The sequence below is a fragment of the Brachyistius frenatus genome, unplaced genomic scaffold (assembly GCF_029030835.1).
Source record: "Brachyistius frenatus isolate BFR_SWC_R1_liver_20210118 unplaced genomic scaffold, ASM2903083v1 Contig_18, whole genome shotgun sequence".
NCBI lineage: Eukaryota > Metazoa > Chordata > Actinopteri > Embiotocidae > Brachyistius > Brachyistius frenatus.
In genome coordinates this window covers 2,279,399-2,298,955 of record NW_027210617.1, presented here as the reverse complement: position 1 = coordinate 2,298,955, position 19,557 = coordinate 2,279,399, and the positions used below count along the sequence as shown (strand labels likewise).

The 19,557-nt window shown below is 42.2% G+C and overlaps 2 protein-coding genes across 4 annotated transcripts; one reads left to right on the top strand and one right to left on the bottom strand.

Moving 5' to 3' along the window:
* Window positions 1-964: 964 nt before the first annotated feature.
* Window positions 965-5,333, bottom strand: ubxn6 (UBX domain protein 6). 2 transcript variants are annotated; one of them, XM_069694824.1, is made up of 11 exons: window positions 5,161-5,333; window positions 4,543-4,700; window positions 3,807-3,865; window positions 3,553-3,681; window positions 3,321-3,418; window positions 3,118-3,193; window positions 2,915-2,999; window positions 2,591-2,810; window positions 2,072-2,202; window positions 1,765-1,913; window positions 965-1,247 (listed from the first exon to the last, which is right to left on the bottom strand). In XM_069694824.1, exons 1-11 carry the CDS (start codon window positions 5,241-5,243, stop codon window positions 1,122-1,124), a joined length of 1,314 nt encoding a protein of 437 aa, XP_069550925.1. In that variant the 5' UTR covers window positions 5,244-5,333; the 3' UTR covers window positions 965-1,121. The 2 variants fall into 2 exon arrangements, with proteins under 2 accessions (XP_069550925.1, XP_069550926.1); XM_069694825.1 differs by lacking the exon at window positions 1,765-1,913 and having other exon boundaries at window positions 1,106-1,247.
* A 1,578-nt stretch (window positions 5,334-6,911) lies between these two features.
* uap1 (UDP-N-acetylglucosamine pyrophosphorylase 1) lies at window positions 6,912-17,347 on the top strand. 2 transcript variants are annotated; one of them, XM_069694807.1, is made up of 11 exons: window positions 6,912-7,054; window positions 8,450-8,756; window positions 10,098-10,302; window positions 10,889-11,064; window positions 11,177-11,349; window positions 13,422-13,615; window positions 13,714-13,854; window positions 15,020-15,208; window positions 15,445-15,486; window positions 16,452-16,518; window positions 16,646-17,347. In XM_069694807.1, exons 2-11 carry the CDS (start codon window positions 8,474-8,476, stop codon window positions 16,736-16,738), a joined length of 1,563 nt encoding a protein of 520 aa, XP_069550908.1. In that variant the 5' UTR covers window positions 6,912-7,054; window positions 8,450-8,473; the 3' UTR covers window positions 16,739-17,347. The 2 variants fall into 2 exon arrangements, with proteins under 2 accessions (XP_069550908.1, XP_069550909.1); XM_069694808.1 differs by lacking the exon at window positions 15,445-15,486.
* The last annotated feature ends 2,210 nt before the right edge of the window (window positions 17,348-19,557 follow it).

The window sequence follows — 19,557 nt, the reverse complement described above, 5'->3', positions numbered from 1 at the left end:
AGTTTTAAGAACAGAAATGTAATCTGCATGCCAGAGTGAGTTGGTGACATGAAGCTTCTGCAGTAACCTCCTAATCATTTATCACTTGGTGTGGACAATGAAATGGTTTGCGTTTTCTCTACTTTATATTCAGGGCACTCTTTACATCTTAAATTTTAAATAACCCTTTAAAGTGCTTGAAACTGGCAAAATACAAGAAAATACTTTGGTAATAGAATCGGCATCATCTTGTGAGCGCTCGGCCAACGCTCTGAAAACTAAATTTGGACCTTGTTTGTAATTCAAGTTTTCCGTGTTTGTCTCAGCCCTTAATATAAAGTCAAATTATTGTCCATTAAAAAAAAAAAAAAAACATATTTGATTTATGATTTGGGCTTGTGCTCATATTTAAGCAACCACAGAAGCAAGTCTGTTGTGCAACGCCAAGGAGTGAAAGTCCACTGCAGAGCAGAGGACGAACGGCAACAGGAGCTTATGCATGTTTACAGTCACGGAAGCAAACACACCAAATTGTAACAAGCAAACACACCACATCGTAGCAGACCATCAGTTAACAGACTGAACACCGAGTTAACCTTGAACCCTGCCAAGCAAAACGGAGGCTCAGTGCGCTTAAAATGACAGGATCTACTGTAGGTGCTCAACAATAATACCTGCCTTTTAATACTCGTTTTTTTCTTCTTCTTCTATACTTCAAAAATGGAGAAAGTGGGGACAGTTTAAACGAGGTCTCGACATGCCATGTAAAGTATACCTGACTGGATAGCGCACAGGACTGCTGTCACAGAGTATACGCAGCATGTACATTCAGGATGCAACAAAAACACAAACCGACACGAATCCCTTGCTTCGTCTGTTCGTAGTGCTTCCTCCTGTGCGAGGTGCTGCGGCGGCGGCTGCAGGGCGCCACATGGAGACCGAGGGACGGGCTCGGCTAAACAAACGCTTTAAGGGTGATGTTGCCCCACCCGGTCTATTACTGCTACTGCCTTCGAGTTAGAATTTGTAAAAATAAATGTATCACTTTTCAGGGGGCAATTTCACTCTCCCCTCCTCCTCCCCCAGTAGTGCGAGGTTAAGTGGGAGGTAGCGGGGAGAGTTCGGGGTTAGAGGACGTCTGCTCAGCTGAGGGTCCGAATGGTTTCCAGGAGCTCCGGTTTGAGAAGGGCGGGGCTCTTTCCGCCGGCGGCTGCAATATCAGCCTGCACAGCTGCATCCCAGGCAAACGTGAGCAGGGCTGCGGGCACCTGAGAGAAAGTGTAGACGGCAAAATAATATCAATACATGTCGCGCACGAGTTCGCAGAGCAAGAGGGGAAGGCAATACATTATGCAGCATGTTGTAGAATGGAGAAAACAAGCAAATATGTGGACTTCTTGTCCTGTAAAATCCCTTTGAGGCCTCAATTTCATTTGTCCTAATACAAATTTAAAATAGTATTTCTTTTTTTTTTTTAAATGCCTCAAATATTCACTTTGGAGTTTAGACTACTTCAATCAGTGCAGTGAAGAATATCACCAGCCTGAACTGAAAATGATTTATTTTAGAGGTGTAAAACAATATCAAAGTACACCTGAGCATCGCAATGTTTTATGATACTTTATAGATTCTGTAGATAGCAGTGTTGTAATCCATCTTCAGCCATTTGACTCTTCCACTCCAATGTGACAACGTAAACTGAGACGGGAAGTAGTGTATGTTTACATGATGAGTTTTTTTTTTTTAAATGAGATGTTTCATGAGAGGACTCTGGTTTGAACTCACTAAGTTACACTCTGCGAGAGCAACTTCTTCAGATTCGTGTAGTTTTTGACCTCCAGGAGCGATGAGTTCAAAGGGCTGCCAGCCATCCACCAGGGACTCCCGTACAAACCCAAACAGCACGGGCAGCCGGTCCCAAGCGTAAAAGGTCCCTGTGGGGGGGGGGTCACGACCATTTCTTGTAAACAAAGCTTAGTTTGATAGTTTTTTTTTCACAGCGAAAACACTTGACGAGATGGCTTTTTGTTCAATACATTTTGAATGACCTTTGCTGGATCTTTTGAAATAGTAAAAGAACAGTGAGCTTTACCTTGCAGCAGGTTTCCGTCAGGCAGTCGGACCCTGAGCAGGGTGTAGTTGTATTTCCGTCTCTCCCTCTGCTCCTCCCTCTCCCTCATTGCTTTAGTGCGCATCATGGCGTTTTTCTCCACCAAATCACTCCTGAGAAACACACAAAGAACTCGACTCCTTCAGTGCAGGCTCTCCAAAAGGTTTGCATCCATTAATGGAACAAATAGACACCGGTGATGGAAGGCGTGCGTGACCTGTACGCGAGTCAAATTTGCTGCCAAGTTGCAAAAGTAAAGCAAGATTCAGTCAAGCCTGATGGATCGGGGGTGCATAGTCGCACTTTGACAAAGGTGTTAAATTAGAAAGTGCAGATGGCATTAAGAGAGAGCTATTATCTTAACTCACTACCATAATCGGGGAAATATTGTGGATGTTTAATCCAATTTCTCTGCTCTTTGTGACTACACGGGCTTAATTTGATCAATTTACAAATGCAGCTCCTCTGACTTTGACTGTACCCTCAAAATGAAGTCTGTACCTCTGCAGTTGCTCCTTCTTGAGCTCCTCCGCCGACAGATTGTAGAACTCTGGCGGCAGCTCGAAGCGCTGAGCATTCGTAGAGGATCTGAACGCTTGAGGCTGCCTGTTCAGCTGAGCTCTGACCGGCTCTCCTCTCTGAAGACGATCCCTCCTCTCCATCATCAGCTCCAGGGCATCGGGACTTTGCTCTGGTAACACCAGGAACTCCTCTTCCTCCTCTGGTCTCCATGAAAAGTACGTACAAGTCAAAAGATGTAAAGACTGAATGTCTGTGATGCATAACGGGAAGATCTTTGGCCAGTGCACATCGAGAATAATTTACCTTGCCCCTCTACAGGAAGCATAACACTTATGAAGCCCAGAGCCTGCAGGAACTCCCTGCAGCCCTCCACAGAACGAAGTTTCTCCTGAAAGAAAACAACAAATGATATAAAAGACGCCTTAAATTCTCATAAACGAGTTTTCCTGAGCCCCCCCCAAAAAAGACATATGTTGGACACGAGTACCAAGACTCTTCAAACGCACCTGGAAGACCTTGTTGCTGAGTTTAATCTTCCTGTATTTCTCCTCTGTGGGGTTCTTGCATATATTTTCAACATACCTGTCGACAAAACAATGACGAAACAAAACTGTTATAACATAAGAGTTAATCAAGATGTTCAACTGTAGAAAACAAGTCTTTAGTGAAAGAAACTTGTCATTAGCATCATCATTAATCGGTGTCTTACTTGCTTATAATGTCCACAGCAGCCTTCACTTTCTCTTTGTCTTTGTTAAATGTGTGCATCATCATAACAGAGGCCTCCACTGCGTCCTCCTCAAACCGCTGACAGTCAAAACAGAGTCCATGTTTTATAACAGTACTAACCACAGCAGCATTTATCACTCAAATCACATTATTATGTTGCCAAGAACTGCACACGTACGAATTTGAACAAGTAAATGTGTGCTTAGACGTACCATTAAAATGGCCTCTTTAAGGTGAACTTCCCTGTCACTCTTCGTTAACGTGGCTCCAGTTAGCGGACAGGTGAAATACACACCTGACACAGACAGACGGGTGGGATCTTTCACCGGCACTTTGGATGCCTGCACAGAAATTGTCATTCACCAACATCATTACTAAATACTCAGCACTGGGAACCAAACGTTATGTTAAAATGCCCCTAAAGAAGCCTTATTATTATTATTATTATTATTGGACCGATACACACCTCTGCTGCAGTTGCTTTTTCTTTTTCAGCCACTGCCTCCGCCTCCAGTTCTTTCTTAACTACAAACAAGAGCAGAAAATCATCCGATTATATAAAACTGCTGATTAAAAGCACATGTCAACGAATCACAAACAACAGCAGACAAAAATTCCTTAATCAAACTCTTAAGTAGTTTAAAATAAAAACAATCTGGACAAAGGCTATGCATCCCAAAAACCTCCGACAGCTGCATCTAATCGCCAAGGAAAGCAACATTACTGAAACCATTAACTACAAACCTAACAGTGACGTGAAGATAGTGCTGGGCGATATGTTGATATTTTATTGTCTCCTGATATGAGACGATATATTGTCTTAGATTTTGGATTACGTAATATTGTGATGTGGCATCATTGTCTTTTCCCTTCTTTGCCTCATTACCATAAAGTGATGTCATTTTTCTGAACTTACCAGACTGTTCAAGCTGTTCTATTATGTGCCTTTACTTACTTAGTCATTATATCCACATTACCCATGATTATTTATCAGAAATCTCATTATGTAAATATTTTGTACCAATATTCGTCCCTACAACAGTGATATTGCGGTACTGGCTCAAAAATATTGTGATATTTGATTTTGTCCATATCGCCCGGTCCTATGTGAAGAGTGGTGGGACTCCTCGTCGCTCTGACTTGGGAGACAGCTCCCCCCCGAGTGAACTCCTGCACCGACAGCGCTGCGCGCGTCTCCTCACCCTGGATCCGGATGGCGTTCTGGCCGGTGTGCACATGCGGCCGCTGCTGCTGATCAATCCGGGCCAGAGCCGCGGCTCCGGCCCTCTGGGCCCCTTCACTGACAGCATGTCGGCTCTGCTTTGCACCGGAGCTGCTCTGCACCACCTCGGGCTTCGCACTGTGGTGTTGAGAGGAGAAAGACGTGAGGTGAGGAAACAACGTCGCGGCTTGACGGCGGCCCTCGGAACCTCCTCACGTGGGGTGTGGGCACGAGTCCGCTTAGTGAGGTGGGTTTTTTAAGAGACACGTGACGTCACTGTATTTAGGTAATTAGCTGAAGAAGCGTGTTCAGGGATTAACTGCAGGCCAAGTCTCACTGACGTTAGATGGGCGACTCCCCACCGTGCAGAGTATTATGCAACTTAATCCAGAAGCTAACAAGCTGCTACAGTTTTCCGGTTATACGCAAACATATGGATAAAATAAAAAAAAAAATCAGCATTGTTCTGGTTAGCTTCAAAACACACTAAAAGTAAAATCTTAGCTATTTGCTGACTACTTTTTGAAAACGTTGCACAGCTAGCTCGGCGGCTAGCTCCAGTTAGCATCGCAGCAGCTGAAATAAGTTTTCTATTTGCCTCGTCTCGTCTGTTAGTTTCTTCCCTGGGCCCGCGGTTTTGAATTTCATGTCCTTCTTGATGTCGCCAAAAAACTTCTTCATTTTTTTTAAATTTTTTTTTTAGCTATCCGTAAAAACCTGGCCGCTGAGAGAAGAGATGAAGACCGAAGTTCAGCCAGGAGGAGGACCAAAACAAAATTGTCTCAGCTGACAGAAAACTGCTTCCGTCTTTGTAAACATGGGTGTCGCCCCCGTGTGGCTGAGATCAGAATTGACATTAAAAAAAAATAAGTCGCAAACCTATCTGTTTATGAGTCACAAAACTTTTAGTATTGTCTGGTACTTAGTATTAGGGTCACCTTTAGAGGAAAAAAAAAAAAGAGGAGGAGGACCTTTTTTTTTTTTTTTTTTTCTTTTTTCAATTTAGCACTAACAATAAAGTCAAAATGTCGAGAACTTACCTCTGGCAAAATCCATCACACAACAATAACACTGTTGTCTGTGTTTCTTGGTTGTTTGTATATAATATATATAGATATAGATATATACTGTACTGTATATACTGTGCATTTTATATTTTATATTTTTACTGCTATTTTATTGCTTTTTATTATTCTATTATTATCTATTGCTTCCTGTATGCTGCTGTAGCGAAAAAAAAAAGTCCCCTCGGGGATTAATAAAGTAACTACCTAACCTAACCTAACCTAATACAGTTGAAATGTCTGTGAAGAAGACTTTACATGTCTTCGGTGAAACATTATCAAACACTCGCATCTGTTGACATAACAAGCATGTAAAATTAGTTCTGTGGTTTCCTTGGTTCTCGGAAGGAGCAAGGAAAAACTTTCACATTAATTATTGATATGTTTTGCACACTTATACACACGTTTGAGTTTGTTCTCAGATCCATTTAATAAAGACCCTCTTTTTGCGCAGTTTGATTAGAGGAAATAGTTGAACAGTTAAAGTGAACTCGTCCCCAGTTGTCATCTTTAAATGAACACACTCTCTCTCTTTTCTACTCTGTCTCTTCATTTCATTATAATAACAATGTTTTCCACATCTCTCCCTTATTATTGATTCACATCCTGGGGGCTATTCCTCATCTGGTTTCTTATCCTTATTTCATCCTGTTTAGTGTTGGGGGTCTTGGAGAGAGCTCTAAAGACAACAAAAACACGGATATAACTTCTCGGAGATAAATAATTGAGTTTAAACCTTATTACCCTATATGCTCATGCAAACTATTGGCTTACTTTTTGTCAGTAGATATCTCATCTCATATCCCAGGCGGATTATAGCCCTGAATGTAGATTGTGATACAGAGTCATCCGATTTCCAGAATGGCCTATGTTTTGTCACTGTTGAACTTGACTATAATCTACTGGATTTCAACACGTATGTCATTTAGAAGTCTAAACGCCCTTTTTCGCAATGTGAAAGTTTAAGATTCGGGCATTAGTGATTTCTTTCCTTGACCCATGCTGCACCCTTCCGCCAAGTTTAGTGAAAATCGGGTGGTAGTTTTCCTTTACACTTGCGAACAAACGGGCCAACAGCCCGCACCGAATTCATAATCTCCATGATCAATGTAATACTAGTTACAGAGGAAAATAAAGAGGAGAGACATTTATGTTTTTGGGAAAAGTATTTCTATAGGCATCAGATGACTAAAGTATCTTGCCACGGGGATCGTCCGATTTACGTGGAGCCCGTGAACGCAGCATTCAATGTGGAGCCACACCCCCGACGTAACCGTCGCTGTTGCCACGTCAAATGTGACGTAGCAGGAGGTGTCGTCCGGTAGGGAGGCGTTATAACCCGTACTACACACACACACACACAGACACAGACACAGACACACAGACTGGCATTAATGGTCTTAAAGCCAAGAGGAGCCCTTGTGAGAGGTAAGAGTTTAACATTTCATTCATTTTGTCTGCTGTGTTTTCACCGAGCTGACTGTTTCATCCACAGTTAGCCGGTTAGCTGCTAATAGGTGCTCGGCTCCAGCTGTCCCCTCCTGCCACTCAAGCGCTGCCTGCTCGGGGGACAGTGGCGCTCCGCGATGATTGATAGATGCGGCTCGCACGATAGACACGCTTCATGTGGCTATTAGAGCTCACTAACTGCGAGTCTGTGTTATTACACAGTGGTAATACTGAATTCCTCTCTGCCAAGGAGTGAAATAGGCTCACCCCTATCAGCCTGAACTTCACATCCTTGTCGACTTGACTCGACCTCCTGTTTGACATCTATCGATTTTTATGCAGATCAATCAGCTGTTCTGTTCTGCTGTATGTTCGCCCTCAGCTTCCCAATTCAAATGTTAAGAAATCTGCCCCGGTGATGTGATGATTTCCTTGTCCAACGAGTTGCTCATTGTGGGTGTGCGTTCAAACAAAGAGATGAATGAACATTCCTTTAAAGTTACTTCATTTAAGTGTTCACTTATGTAAATGTCAGGCTACGTGACATGTTGACATCATTGCGTTAGTTTGATCAGCAGTAGTCAGGATTGTAAAATACTGTGGTCGTTGTGAGTTGTGTTTTCTCCAAAAGAACTCCACCCTCCTTTAAAATGTCTCTCTATCAACTCTGAATTTTAACTTTTAGGTGATGTAGATGCTATCGAGGTTCGTCTACAAAATTTTAGTTTTACCTCCTAAAAACTCAACCTATTAATCTAAACATGTTACCATGTCATTATGGAGGGAGAGAGAGATCCCATGAATCCAGTTTTAGCAGCATTACACTAGCTGATTGTGTCGCTGAGGATTCATTTGGATTTTTTTCACTCGTTTTTACATTTCTGATTTATTATCTGAGCATGTTCCAAACCTCCCCCTTAGGTCTAGTAGTGCAGGCTTTGTATATGTTAGTACATTTATGGTGAAGAACCTTTCTGTTTTAATGCACTGAAAGTTTATATCATACTCCTACTGAGCAACTGAGAGTTTTCTTATTATATGTTTTTGTTTTACGTTCTCCTGTAAAGTGCTTTGAGTTGCAGTTTCTGTATAAAAGGTGTTATAAAAAGAAATGAAGTTTCTAATTATTATTATTATTATTAAAATCCCACCACTGATATTGGCTTTCTTGAGGAAATTGTATTTTCTTGATTCCTGTTCTGGGTTTTGTACTCTCATGGTTGAAATGCACTGTAAGTCGCTTTGGATAAAAGTGTCAGCTAAATGAAATGAAATGTAATGTAATGTAATGATATAACTTCAGGTGCCCTCAGATGAAGCTATGGTCCTTCATCTTGTTTTTTTGGTTTTTTTATGTCTGTTTCGGTGTGGCAGAGTTGATCAAAAGCACAGTTGATCATGGACCCGAGCGCCAGCGGACTCATCCACAGGTTGGCTGAAGCCGGCCAGTCTCACCTCCTGCAGTTCTGGGGCGAGCTGAGCCCCGAGGAGCAGGCTGACCTGAACCTCAACCTGCAGGGGATGGACTTTCAGGAGATCAACGGGTTCTTCAAAAATGCCATGGAGACGTCCAGCAGCAGCAAGCAGGAGAAGATGGACACCCGCATGGAGCCCGTGCCCAGGGAGGTGCTGGGGAGCGTGACACGGGACAGGGAGTGCCTCAAAGACTGGGAGCTCGCAGGTGAGCTTTTTGAGAAGTCCCTAGATCATATATCCACACCCAGTTCCAGCTTAACTTAACCTTTAATCTTTATTTGCCCCGAGTACTACACGCTGTAAGGAAACAGGAAGAATTGTTTTGACTGTATTTGGTTTTATTGATGGCATATAATAGTAGAGAATATGTGAACCATTACCAGCCATTAAACAAGGCTATCCTAATTACTGCACAATATACTCCAGAGAGACTGAAGCCTGGCAGTTAAAGTTAAACTTTACGAAACTTTAAAATACAAAGTGATGGCTGACAGGTGAGAGAGGAGAGATTCACTGATATCAGACTCGGGGGGGCTTAAGGGGATTAAAACCTCACATGACCTCACATGATGCAGTGATGGTGAGAAGGGTCAGCGCTCGTTCTCAAGACTTGTGCCATTGATATTTTCAGAGAATTGATTTCCAGAAGACCCACAATAAAGCAGCCGTTTGAATAAAAACGTATGTAACAGCTTATCTCAGTGTCACAACTGAAACTCCTCATTTGGCCTCCGTGTGGTTGTATAAACTCACAAACTATTGGCAGTCTATTTCCCCTGCGTAGATTCAAAACATGAGTAAGTCGGCTCACATCGCTCATGATGCTTTGCGCAATCCTGCATGCAGTGGGGGTCTGACCATTTAGCTGTACTCTTTTTTTTTCTTTTTTGTCCCTGTGGGAGGATGATGGTGGAGGTGGCAGCAGAAAACATCTGGAGTTGATTTGGGGCTGACGTAGTTTGAGTTGCCCCTTGACCCTCATTCATGAGGTCATCACGCTCTGTATGGACCAAATCTGTGTGCTGGGCGTGGTGCGTGAGTGAGTGTATTTGTGGTAGAGTAGTCAAAGTCTGGCCCACCCAGTACACGGGTGTAAAACTTGTCTTCTGGCACCCACGAGTCGAAAGAGTGATGCGTATCATGTCACATAGCCGCAGTTTATGTAACAGAAACGGGAAGCATTATAAACAGTCGACCCATTGAACCCTCAAAGGGTTGATGAGTTTTATTAGATTCTAGTTCAGGGCCAATTTGATATGTGTCATTCCCAAAGTACTGTTGTATTAAAGTCATAAAATAATTTGATTAAATCTTAACGGCTTTGTTTATTTGGTCAAGTTTATTAATATTTATTTAAAATGTCCTCACAAAGGTAATATAAATGCACTATGACCGTCAACAGAGATTAGATATTGTGCTTGAGTGTTGAGATTGTGTACCGTCATATCAGCGTGTACATGCAGATATGTGTCACTATCTTAAATACACTATGGCACGCATACATTTACTTCTGTTCATGTTAACGCTGCTGTGTTGCCCCCTTCAGGTCTTCGCTGCATCTCTCAGAGTAAAGTGTCCGCCTTACTGCTGGCAGGGGGCCAGGGAACCAGACTGGGCGTCTCTTACCCCAAAGGCATGTACGACGTGGGGCTGCCGTCCCACAAAACACTCTTTCAGATCCAAGCCGAGCGCATTTTGAAGCTGCAACAGCTGGCTGAGCAGAAGCACAAAATCAAGTGCTGTATTCCCTGGTGAGACATTTGGGTTTTTAAGATGACTATGTATGTTTTTTCTCATTTGGGTGAGCTGAATCTACTACTTTATCTGAGGGAAAATAAATCGGCCCTGAGCTAACAAGTACTGTCAGTCTGATTTGTAATTAGAACCAAGACAGTTTGTTCCAGTTATGTTTGCATGATGACTAACTGGGTCAGGTCACTGTGAGCATCAAAGGAAACTTAATCAAGGATGCTGTGTTACTGGAGGAGGATTAGCTCAGATCCAAGGACAGTTTACAGTTTGAAAATATGAAAGACTGAGATAACAAGAAGTCATTGCAGTGTATGAAACCCTAATAACACTGTAGTTGGGGCTTCAAAGCTATTGAAAGTAGAAATGGCACCATGACATCATCTGCAGTGAATTTTTTTTTAATTTTTATTGTCTGACATCTACCTAAATTTGATTATTTTTGTGAATAGTCACTGATTAAAGTTTTCTGCAGCATTTCACAGTATAAAATAGAGGATTTAGATTTTTGTGCTACACTTGTTGTATAAATGATTTAAAGTGGTAAAAGAAAAATGTGTGACTCAGTGGCTTCTGCGTTGCCTTCAGGTACATCATGACCAGCGGCAGGACAATGGAGTCCACCAAGGATTTCTTTTCACGACATAACTACTTTGGCTTGGATAAGGGCAACGTGATCTTCTTTCAGCAGGGCATGCTGCCAGCCATGGACTACAACAGCAAGATCATCCTGGAGAGCAAAGGGAAGCTCTCCATGGCTCCCGGTATGCCAACGAAGGATTAATGTCATCCGGTCTCATTCTCAGTGTTGTTCAGAGAGTCTTATTTTCCCGGTTGCGCTGTGATTGTTTGAAAATGAGTGTGTTTGTGTTCCAGATGGTAACGGGGGTCTTTACAGAGCTCTCGGGAACCAGGGGATCCTGGGTGACATGGAGCGGCGGGGGATTGAGTTTATCCATGTTTATTGTGTGGATAACATCCTGGTGAAAGTGGCCGACCCTGCCTTTGTTGGCTTCTGCGAGCAGAAGGGAGCGGACTGTGGAGCTAAGGTTTGTCATTCCTCCAGATTTTTCTCTTTGTATCTGAGTGTTAAGAACTTTGAAGTATTTCACATTAAAACTATTAGGTATAAAGATGATCGATCAGCGACTGGCGTCCATTTGTCTTAATTTCGTGGCTTCACTTACTTTTAAGAATCAGTCATCAGGACCACAACACCTGGCACACACCAGAATCAGGATGCGATCTAAACATTTATTTTTTTACATTTATTTTTGTGATGATAGAATATTCTCTTTTATGAGATGCTACATTAAAAGGAAAATAACAAAGAGACTTCTTATATTCCTGCCTGATAATATGATACATCACTATTGAGCACCAGTAGCACTGATAAGCCCACAGTTACCATTTATCAGACCAGGAAGTATCATCCATGTTGAAAGGATGCAGTCACACAAAGATTATAACTTATTTAATAGTGCCGGAAATGCTTAAAGTAATTGAGAAATTTGCATGTATGTAATTCATGCAAGAACTTGAAAGGAGAAGTCCTGGTGGCTGTTTGTGATTTATATGCATCAGGCTGCAGCTGTCAGACAGCACATTTGTGTACAAATCCACAGCTCACCACTAGGTGGAGATGTTGGCCACTTCGTTTTTCCTGCAGTCCCCGTGAGCAATAAATACATCAGAGCTTTCCAGGAAAATTAAGCGTAAACCCAGAATCTTTTAAGTTTCATTGTGGTCTCAGATAACATAAGTTTGATGTGAAAATGCCACTTTGTCCCCAAACAGTTTCTTAGCACACAGAGTACTTTACTTTTCAGGACAAACACACTTTTCTGGGTTGATCTAAAACTTTTTTTATCCTAGAAAATAATCAGTAATCATCCACCCATCCAGCCATCATCTATACCCGCTCTGTCAGGGTCACGTGTGGGGGTGGGTGGGGTGGGTGGGGTGGAGCCTATCCCAGCTCACTTTGGGCAAAGGCAGGGTACACCCTGGACAGATCTCCAGTCTATCACAGGGCCAACACACAGAGACAGACAGAAACAAAGACCAGTATGAGTAGAGTCAACAGCCTCACAGAACAGGCCCATTAGTTATAGTATAGAGTATAGGAAGAAGATTGACAGTCAAAGATAGTCATATCATTTATTCCTTTGTTGTATTGCACCATGAATAGCTAATATTATGTAAATGAATAAAGGTTGCAGATTAATAATTGCTTTGACACATTACCTATTCTGTCTTACAAAACATATTGTATGAAGCATTACTAGATAGGAGTACATGATAGTGAAGCTCTTGTTTGTCTTGTGAAAGCCTCAGGAACAACAGTTAAAACATTTAAAAGTTCATTGAGTATCCTCTGCAGATATTGTATGATATTTCTGTGATGGTAATATACTAATTTATGTCAGCACTTGATCTAAAATGCAGTAGTAGGTCATCTTGTCTTTCTTTAACTTCTTCAAAATCACATGTCTGTTAGATATGCGAAGTGTGTCTGAAGTTCTGTGTCGATACAGATCATTCCTCAACAGTATCACGGTGAAATATTTCTCATCATACCGTGTTTATTTTTCAGCTAACCCAGAACAGAGTGAAACACTTAGCCAGAAACCATCCAGACCCTGGTCCTGTTTGACAATATGAGATGTGCGGTGGAGCAGAGATGGATGTTCAGATCAGAGCGGGGTCCCACCCTCCCGTCGTAAATTACTGAGCTCCGCTAACAGTTCATGTGGCTTCACCAACCCCGTCTCCCAGCCCCCACCCCGTTCACCAACCCCCTCATCAGGACTCCACTCTGTCATTAGCAACCAGCAGATGGGCAGAGGGGGGAGATGGTGTTTTTCATTCAGTACAGACTTTAACTTGCTGCCTCTTCATAGTTTTTGAGTCTTAGTGACTCTTTTATATTAGTTTTTACACTATTCCGTACATCAGTCGGTCTTTTAGTCTTATTTCTATGAACTGCCTGAGTAACGTTTCTACGAAATAGTTGCTATTCCCAAGTGTATTTTGAACAAAATAAAGTGGACTGCCTCGTGGTTTTTAGGTTTTATGTCAGCAAATTACCTCAAAGTCTTTTTGTGAAATAATTTTCCAGGTGGTAGAGAAAAACAATCCGACAGAGGCAGTGGGTGTGGTCTGCAAGGTGGACGGGCATTACCAGGTGGTAGAGTACAGCGAGATCACCCTGGCAACGGCTGAGAAGCGCAGTGCTGATGGCCGACTGATGTTCAACGCAGGAAACATAGCCAATCACTTCTTCAGCTTCTCCTTCCTCAGAGACGTAGTACAGTAAGGCAGAAGGTGTTCATTCGTCTCAGTAGTTTTGTTTCCTCGTACCAAGAACAACATCATCATGCGGTACTTTTTTTCCTCTGTTTATATAATAGGAAGTACGAGCCAAAGCTGCAGCACCATGTGGCCCAGAAGAAGATCCCATATGTGGATGCTCAGGGTCAGCTGATCAAACCAGACAAACCAAATGGGATTAAAATGGAAAAGTTTGTCTTTGACATCTTCCAGTTTGCTAAGTGAGTTATAGTGCATTCTTTCCATGGCAGGCACTGAATGCATACGTGTGTGTGTTTGTGTTCGTGTGTGTGTGTTCGTTCATGTGTGTGTGTTCGTGTGTGTGTGTGTGTGTGTGTGTGTGTGTGTGTGTGTGTGTGTGTGTGTGTGTGTGTGTGTGTGTGTGTGTGTGTGTGTGTGTGTGTGTTCCAGCATGAGTAAACAGCATCTTAATCAAACTAAAAGCCATGAAAGTACTAACGATACCATGAATAACTGCTGCTCCTTTAGAGAGGTGGCAGCATTGACTATGGTATTCTGGCAGGCCTCCGTGCTCAGGGTCTGACTGGTCCTTCATCTGTCCTTCCATGCAAGAACCAACCCTCTATTTTCCAGTCCCGATCCCGGCCCTTCAGCCCCAGTCGTGCCATTTCTCCACGGTCTGGTCCAGCAGACCGAGCCTGCCAAATTCTCTGCAGGAGGATGGAGGTTTTATGAGCTGTTCACTCATTTCACCTCCTCCAGTGTTACATGACATCAGCTCTGAGTCACGCCACTACTAATAGAACTTTACATTTAATGAAAGGATTCCTGTAAAGATTGATTGATGGAAAAACACTGCAGACACGTCCAGCTTCCTTCAAGGTTTATTCCCGGTATTTCAAAGTAAAAAAAAAAAAAGGAGGAGAGATAGTTTTTGGTGTCGCTGAGGAGACGCATTAGAGCCGTGCCTAGACTGGCACACTGGCAGATTTTAGCAAAATCCAGATGGGTTGACTCACTGTGTTGCCAGATTTCTAAAAAGTCCTACTGTTTTCTGTTTTTTCTCTGCACCGTTCGGTCTGGACTGGTGACTCAACTGGTTGACAAAGACTGAAAAGTGGGTCGCCAAGTCATTTTATATGGGTCACTGATGTGTGCATTGGTTAAAAGAAAGTTGAGGTTAAAATGTAAAATGTGTATTTGAAGTTTACAGGATTCTGATGCCCTTTTTTGTTGTTGTTGTTGTTCATGTTTTTAACTGCATGACAGCATTGTACATTTAGTTGCTTTTAATTATTTCAGCTGCAGAGTCTCACCGCTACTTGATCGGCTGTTAGATCGTGGTCCCAGTCGTCACTGATGATGCCCGCTGTCTGCTGATGGTCTTTGTCTGTGTGCTAATATGAAGCCGCTCGTGTTCAACAGGACATTTGTCGTGTACGAGGTGCTGCGGGAGGACGAGTTCTCCCCACTGAAGAACGCAGACATCCAGGACGGAAAGGATACGCCGACCACAGCCAGACACTCCCTCATGTCCCTCCACCACCGCTGGGTGCTCAACGCCGGCGGACACTTCATTGACGAGAACGGAAGACGCGTGCCCGCCATCCCCAGGTGACCGCAGCGCGTCACGTCCTCATATTTGGCATGAATACGAACAAAACGGGTTCCTCGTTATCATTCTCACCTTCCCAAACACTTTCACTGTGTACAAACTGTGTGCATTGGCTTTTTTTTTGTTTGTTTGTTTTGTTTGTGTTGTAGGCTTTATATTCTTTGAACCTCACACTCTCACTTCCCCCTCTCTCATGCTTGGTCTTGCTCCTGTGTGTCCTGTACAATGTTTCCAGAGACGGAGCAGCAGGCAGTGTCACAGATGATGGCAACAGAAAGTAATTATCCCCCTGCAGTACTGAGTGCATGGTGATGGGGTTTTGGCTTTCTTACCCTCTCGCTAAGACGTGTTAACATCGTATAACATTACTTCTGATCCTTGACATCCCTTTCCTTCATTTCCACACACACAAAAAAAAGAGTTACAGTCAGTTGTAATGAAGGAAACGACAGTAAGGATCACTTCAGTCGACTGAAAACAGTCTTCTTCAGCACCTTGGTGGGATGACGTACTGTTATAATGACGTGCTGACAGATCATTTTCCCTTCTCATGTTTTTTTTTACTAATAAACATAATGTGTTGCATGCTGGGTAAACTGAGCCAGTCAGACTTTCTGGCAAACAGTTACTTCACTTCAAAAGATGATGAACCTGTTGATTTGTGTGCAAAATAATTTTATGGTCAGCTGCTTGCTAGTTTGCCTTCAAGTTTAAATCCACCTGCTTGTTTTTAAGGCAGAAAGAAATGAGCATGTGCTTCACTGACATTCATGGCATCCGTGAATGTTATTAAGGCTTTCGAAGGGTGTGCATCTCTTTCAATCATTCAGCTTTTCCTTCAGGCCGCTGCTCAGCAGAACACCTGAACCCCCTGATATGTGATTACTGATTGTCGTCTGTAATGATTATCTAGAAATAAACATGTTGAGTGATGGCAATGTGGTGCATAGTTCCTCCAAAGCACCGGGTGGACGTGCAAACACATTACCTGTCACTCATCTGTTTTCTTCTGGAGGATGTCTGTTATGGGTCGGAGGACTAATCAATGGTCGCGATGAAGCTCTGATTCTCTGATTCTCTGCCTTTTGATCTCTAATCACAAGCTGCAGTAGAAGAACAGCTGTGTCGAGGATTCACAGTTGCTTCTCTCAGCTACAGTTCCTTTGCCTGTCTCAGGAGCCAATCACTCTGTTTCTTTTTTACCTCCCTGTAATGCTTCCTGACTTTGTCCTCTTAACGCAGCCTGAAGGACGGAACAGACCTGCCAATCAAATGTGAGATCTCCCCGCTGGTGTCTTACGGGGGAGAGGTAAGCAGACGAGGCCTCAATTCAATAGAAGCTCTAGATGTTGTTCTGCTTCTGGTCTCTGTTAACCTTAAACAGTGAATCTGTACAGCCACTTACGAAGCCCTGACGGTGTCTGTACTTCTTTAAGGGTCTTGAGGAGTTGGTGAGAGAGCGGGAGTTTCATCCAACCCTGATGATCGACGGGCAAGGAGTCCACGAGCTGGTGAAGAACGGTGTTTAATCAATGAAGTGAGAGAGATAAAGTTAGGGAAAACCAAAAGACCCACCTCCGTTTATCTCCGTGTTTGTGGGGGACAAACTGAGATGTCACGGGTGTGCAATAACGCATGTCGCGTGCATGAACAGGCTGTCCTGTCCAAAATTAATGAACGAGCAAGATGAAAAGTATCGTATACTTTTAAGCTCCACATATTCTCTACTTTGTATGTGGATGTCATTCTTAGTTCATATTTGTTTTTGAAGAGCACTTGCACATGTCACAAAATGAAGTTCGAAGTCCCCGACATGCTGACTGGATGAAGCAGTCTGCAGGTGCATCTATTTATTTTGCTTATGAGACTTATTTTTATATGTACTGATAGATGCTTTATAGGTGGAAATGACCATCTACTCATTCCACCATGTGATTTTTATACGACGGTTGACTGATGAAATGATCAGAGAGCGGTTTCTTAGTAGCATGTAATCGAGGTACATGGTCTGGTTTGTGGGGGGTATTTATAATATCTACTTCCTTTCTGCTTGTAATCGCTGAAGGTTAGATATTATTCAGCTTTAAGAGATATTATGATCTCTATCATCTTTATTAAAGACATTTTACTACCTGCAAAACCTACTGAATGTGTTGTCTTTGTTTTGTTTAGTCAAAGTATTTACATAGTATTTCACAAATCTGAGTACAATCATGCAAATGTGAGTTTCACTCGCCTGCATCTGCTGAGTGTGTTTTTTGCATTATAGCTCCTCGTGTCGTGAATCAGAGTTTCCAGCACATGGTTTATGTTCAAGATGGGCCAGATCATGCAACGCTGCTGCAGCTCTTCAGGAAATATTCTCTGTGGCTCCTCTCTGACTCTCTCTCTTACTCTCCAGCTCCATAACTGCGTTATGATGTGAGAGACTAGTATGGCGTGTTGAGTGGAAAAACACTTACTTTGACGGCATCATAATCTCTACATGAATCTTTGTACAAGTTTTACATACGTTGCAGTACAATGTCTTTCAGTGTGTAGTCATGCAGGCGGGTCTGTGATGTTTTTTGGTAGTGGAACTTTGAGCTAAATGCTGATTTACATGAATTTAAATTGCAGATCCTAACATTGTGTGAGCAACCTGACATCTTCTGATTAGCACCAAACACAAAGCACAACTGAGACTGTCATAATTCGTTTTATAGGTGATTGTTCATAAACAAATTTGAATGTAAACTTGGTGATGAAGTGATCACCAAACTTACAATCCATCCTGAGCTGTTGAGGCCTTTCACTCCAAACCACAAATGTAAAAGTCAGTGGGTTTTGTACTCTGAGGACCATGAATATCTGTGTAAAAAAATTGGGAATTAAAAATAATCCATTACAAGTAAAGGTCCTGCATGAAAAATCCTACTGAAGTAAAAGTACATAAGTACGTATTACCAGCAAAATGTAATTATAGTAAACATCATTAGATTAGTAATAGCGAAGCATCAATATATAAGCAGCATGGGATTGTTGTAGCAGCTACAGGTGCAGCTAGTTTAAACTACTTTATATACAATTTTTATAACCAGGAACAGAAGATAAATCTGATCAGATGACTACTGGTAGAAGAAAGAAGGAAAACCAAAGTTTTGATACGCAAATCTGTTTTGAGGTTTTGGACTTTTTTGTCTAATCTTTGATTTTTGGTGAGATGCTGGATCATTTTTAACATCTACTGTTAGTGAAACCATGTGAGAAGTTTAGGGGTAAAAATCTACTGCTCACGACTGTTAGATATCTGAAATGTGACCTGAGTACACACCTATTTTTGTAAGTCTAAAAGTTTTCCACAAAATGTTTGAAAGCCACTGGTTTGATCTTTAACAATGTATTTTAAAGTTTCTTTATATTCGATGATCTATTTTGTCAAATCTTCAAAGCAACTAAAGCTGTCAAATAAATGTAGTGGCGTGGAAGTATAAAAAAGGAAATACTCAAGTAAATACAAGTACCTCAAAACTGTACTTGTGTGCAGTACTTGAATAAATATACTTTGCTACTTTCCACTACAGACTGAGAATGTCATCATGAGAGTACAGTACTATGAAAATCCGTTAAATCCTCTTTCTCTTATAGATTCCATCATAGTGTCACTTCACTGCAGGTAAGTAAGGTTTCCTCATCAGGAGACACTGCAGGCTGCTTAGCACATAAAAAAAATGTCAGAAAAACTTGAAGACACAATGCATTATGAATGAAACTGATATTTCTAAGAAACATTGAATTTCCCCGGTCAAACGGTTCTGGCCTCATCATCAGCAAAACACACAGTGCATCACATCATTAGAAGACAACCTCTCTATGACACTTGACTCACACTTTTCATGGATCTGTTTTGACCATTAGGGCTGCGATGAACTGCTTTGTTAGCGCCACTAAGTCTAATTTACAAAAATGATCTTTTTCTGTATTTGTAGCACAGTTTTTGAACTTTAAATGTATCTTTATAGTCAAATTTTGAAGAAATGAACTTTTTAAGCTCCGTACATTTGTTATAAAATGACTCCTTGCCTTCGATTATAACCGCTTCAGCCGGTAGCTGTCAAAAGAAAGGCTCTTTTCAGGAGGAAGAAAGCTTTCTGATTGAGCTTTGGATTCAGCCTTAATTGAAACCTTATGTGTGGCATGTGGAATTCTGGGACTTTGGCACACTCCCAAGAATCCACAGAATGTGAAGGTTTTTTCTGCCTCCCCCTCTCTCCCCATCTCCCTCCTCTCTCCCTCCCTTTTTCCTATGTGCAGGGGTGTCTTACATCAGCCCAGTGAGTCCTGGTGAACTGACTGACAGAGAGCGAGC

Coding starts and splice junctions, on each gene's coding strand:
- ubxn6 (XM_069694824.1), bottom strand. CDS start 5,243: ATGAAGAAGTTTTTTGGCGACATCAAGAAGGACATGAAATTCAAAACC. Junction 1,914..2,071: donor TGACGGAAACCTGCTGCAAG/GTAAAGCTCACT, acceptor CCCCCCCCACAG/GGACCTTTTACGCTTGGGAC. Junction 1,248..1,764: donor CTCTCGCAGAGTGTAACTTA/GTGAGTTCAAAC, acceptor ACTTTCTCTCAG/GTGCCCGCAGCCCTGCTCAC.
- uap1 (XM_069694807.1), top strand. CDS start 8,474: ATGGACCCGAGCGCCAGCGGACTCATCCACAGGTTGGCTGAAGCCGGC. Junction 11,065..11,176: donor GAAGCTCTCCATGGCTCCCG/GTATGCCAACGA, acceptor TTTGTGTTCCAG/ATGGTAACGGGGGTCTTTAC. Junction 15,487..16,451: donor ACAGATGATGGCAACAGAAA/GTAATTATCCCC, acceptor CTCTTAACGCAG/CCTGAAGGACGGAACAGACC.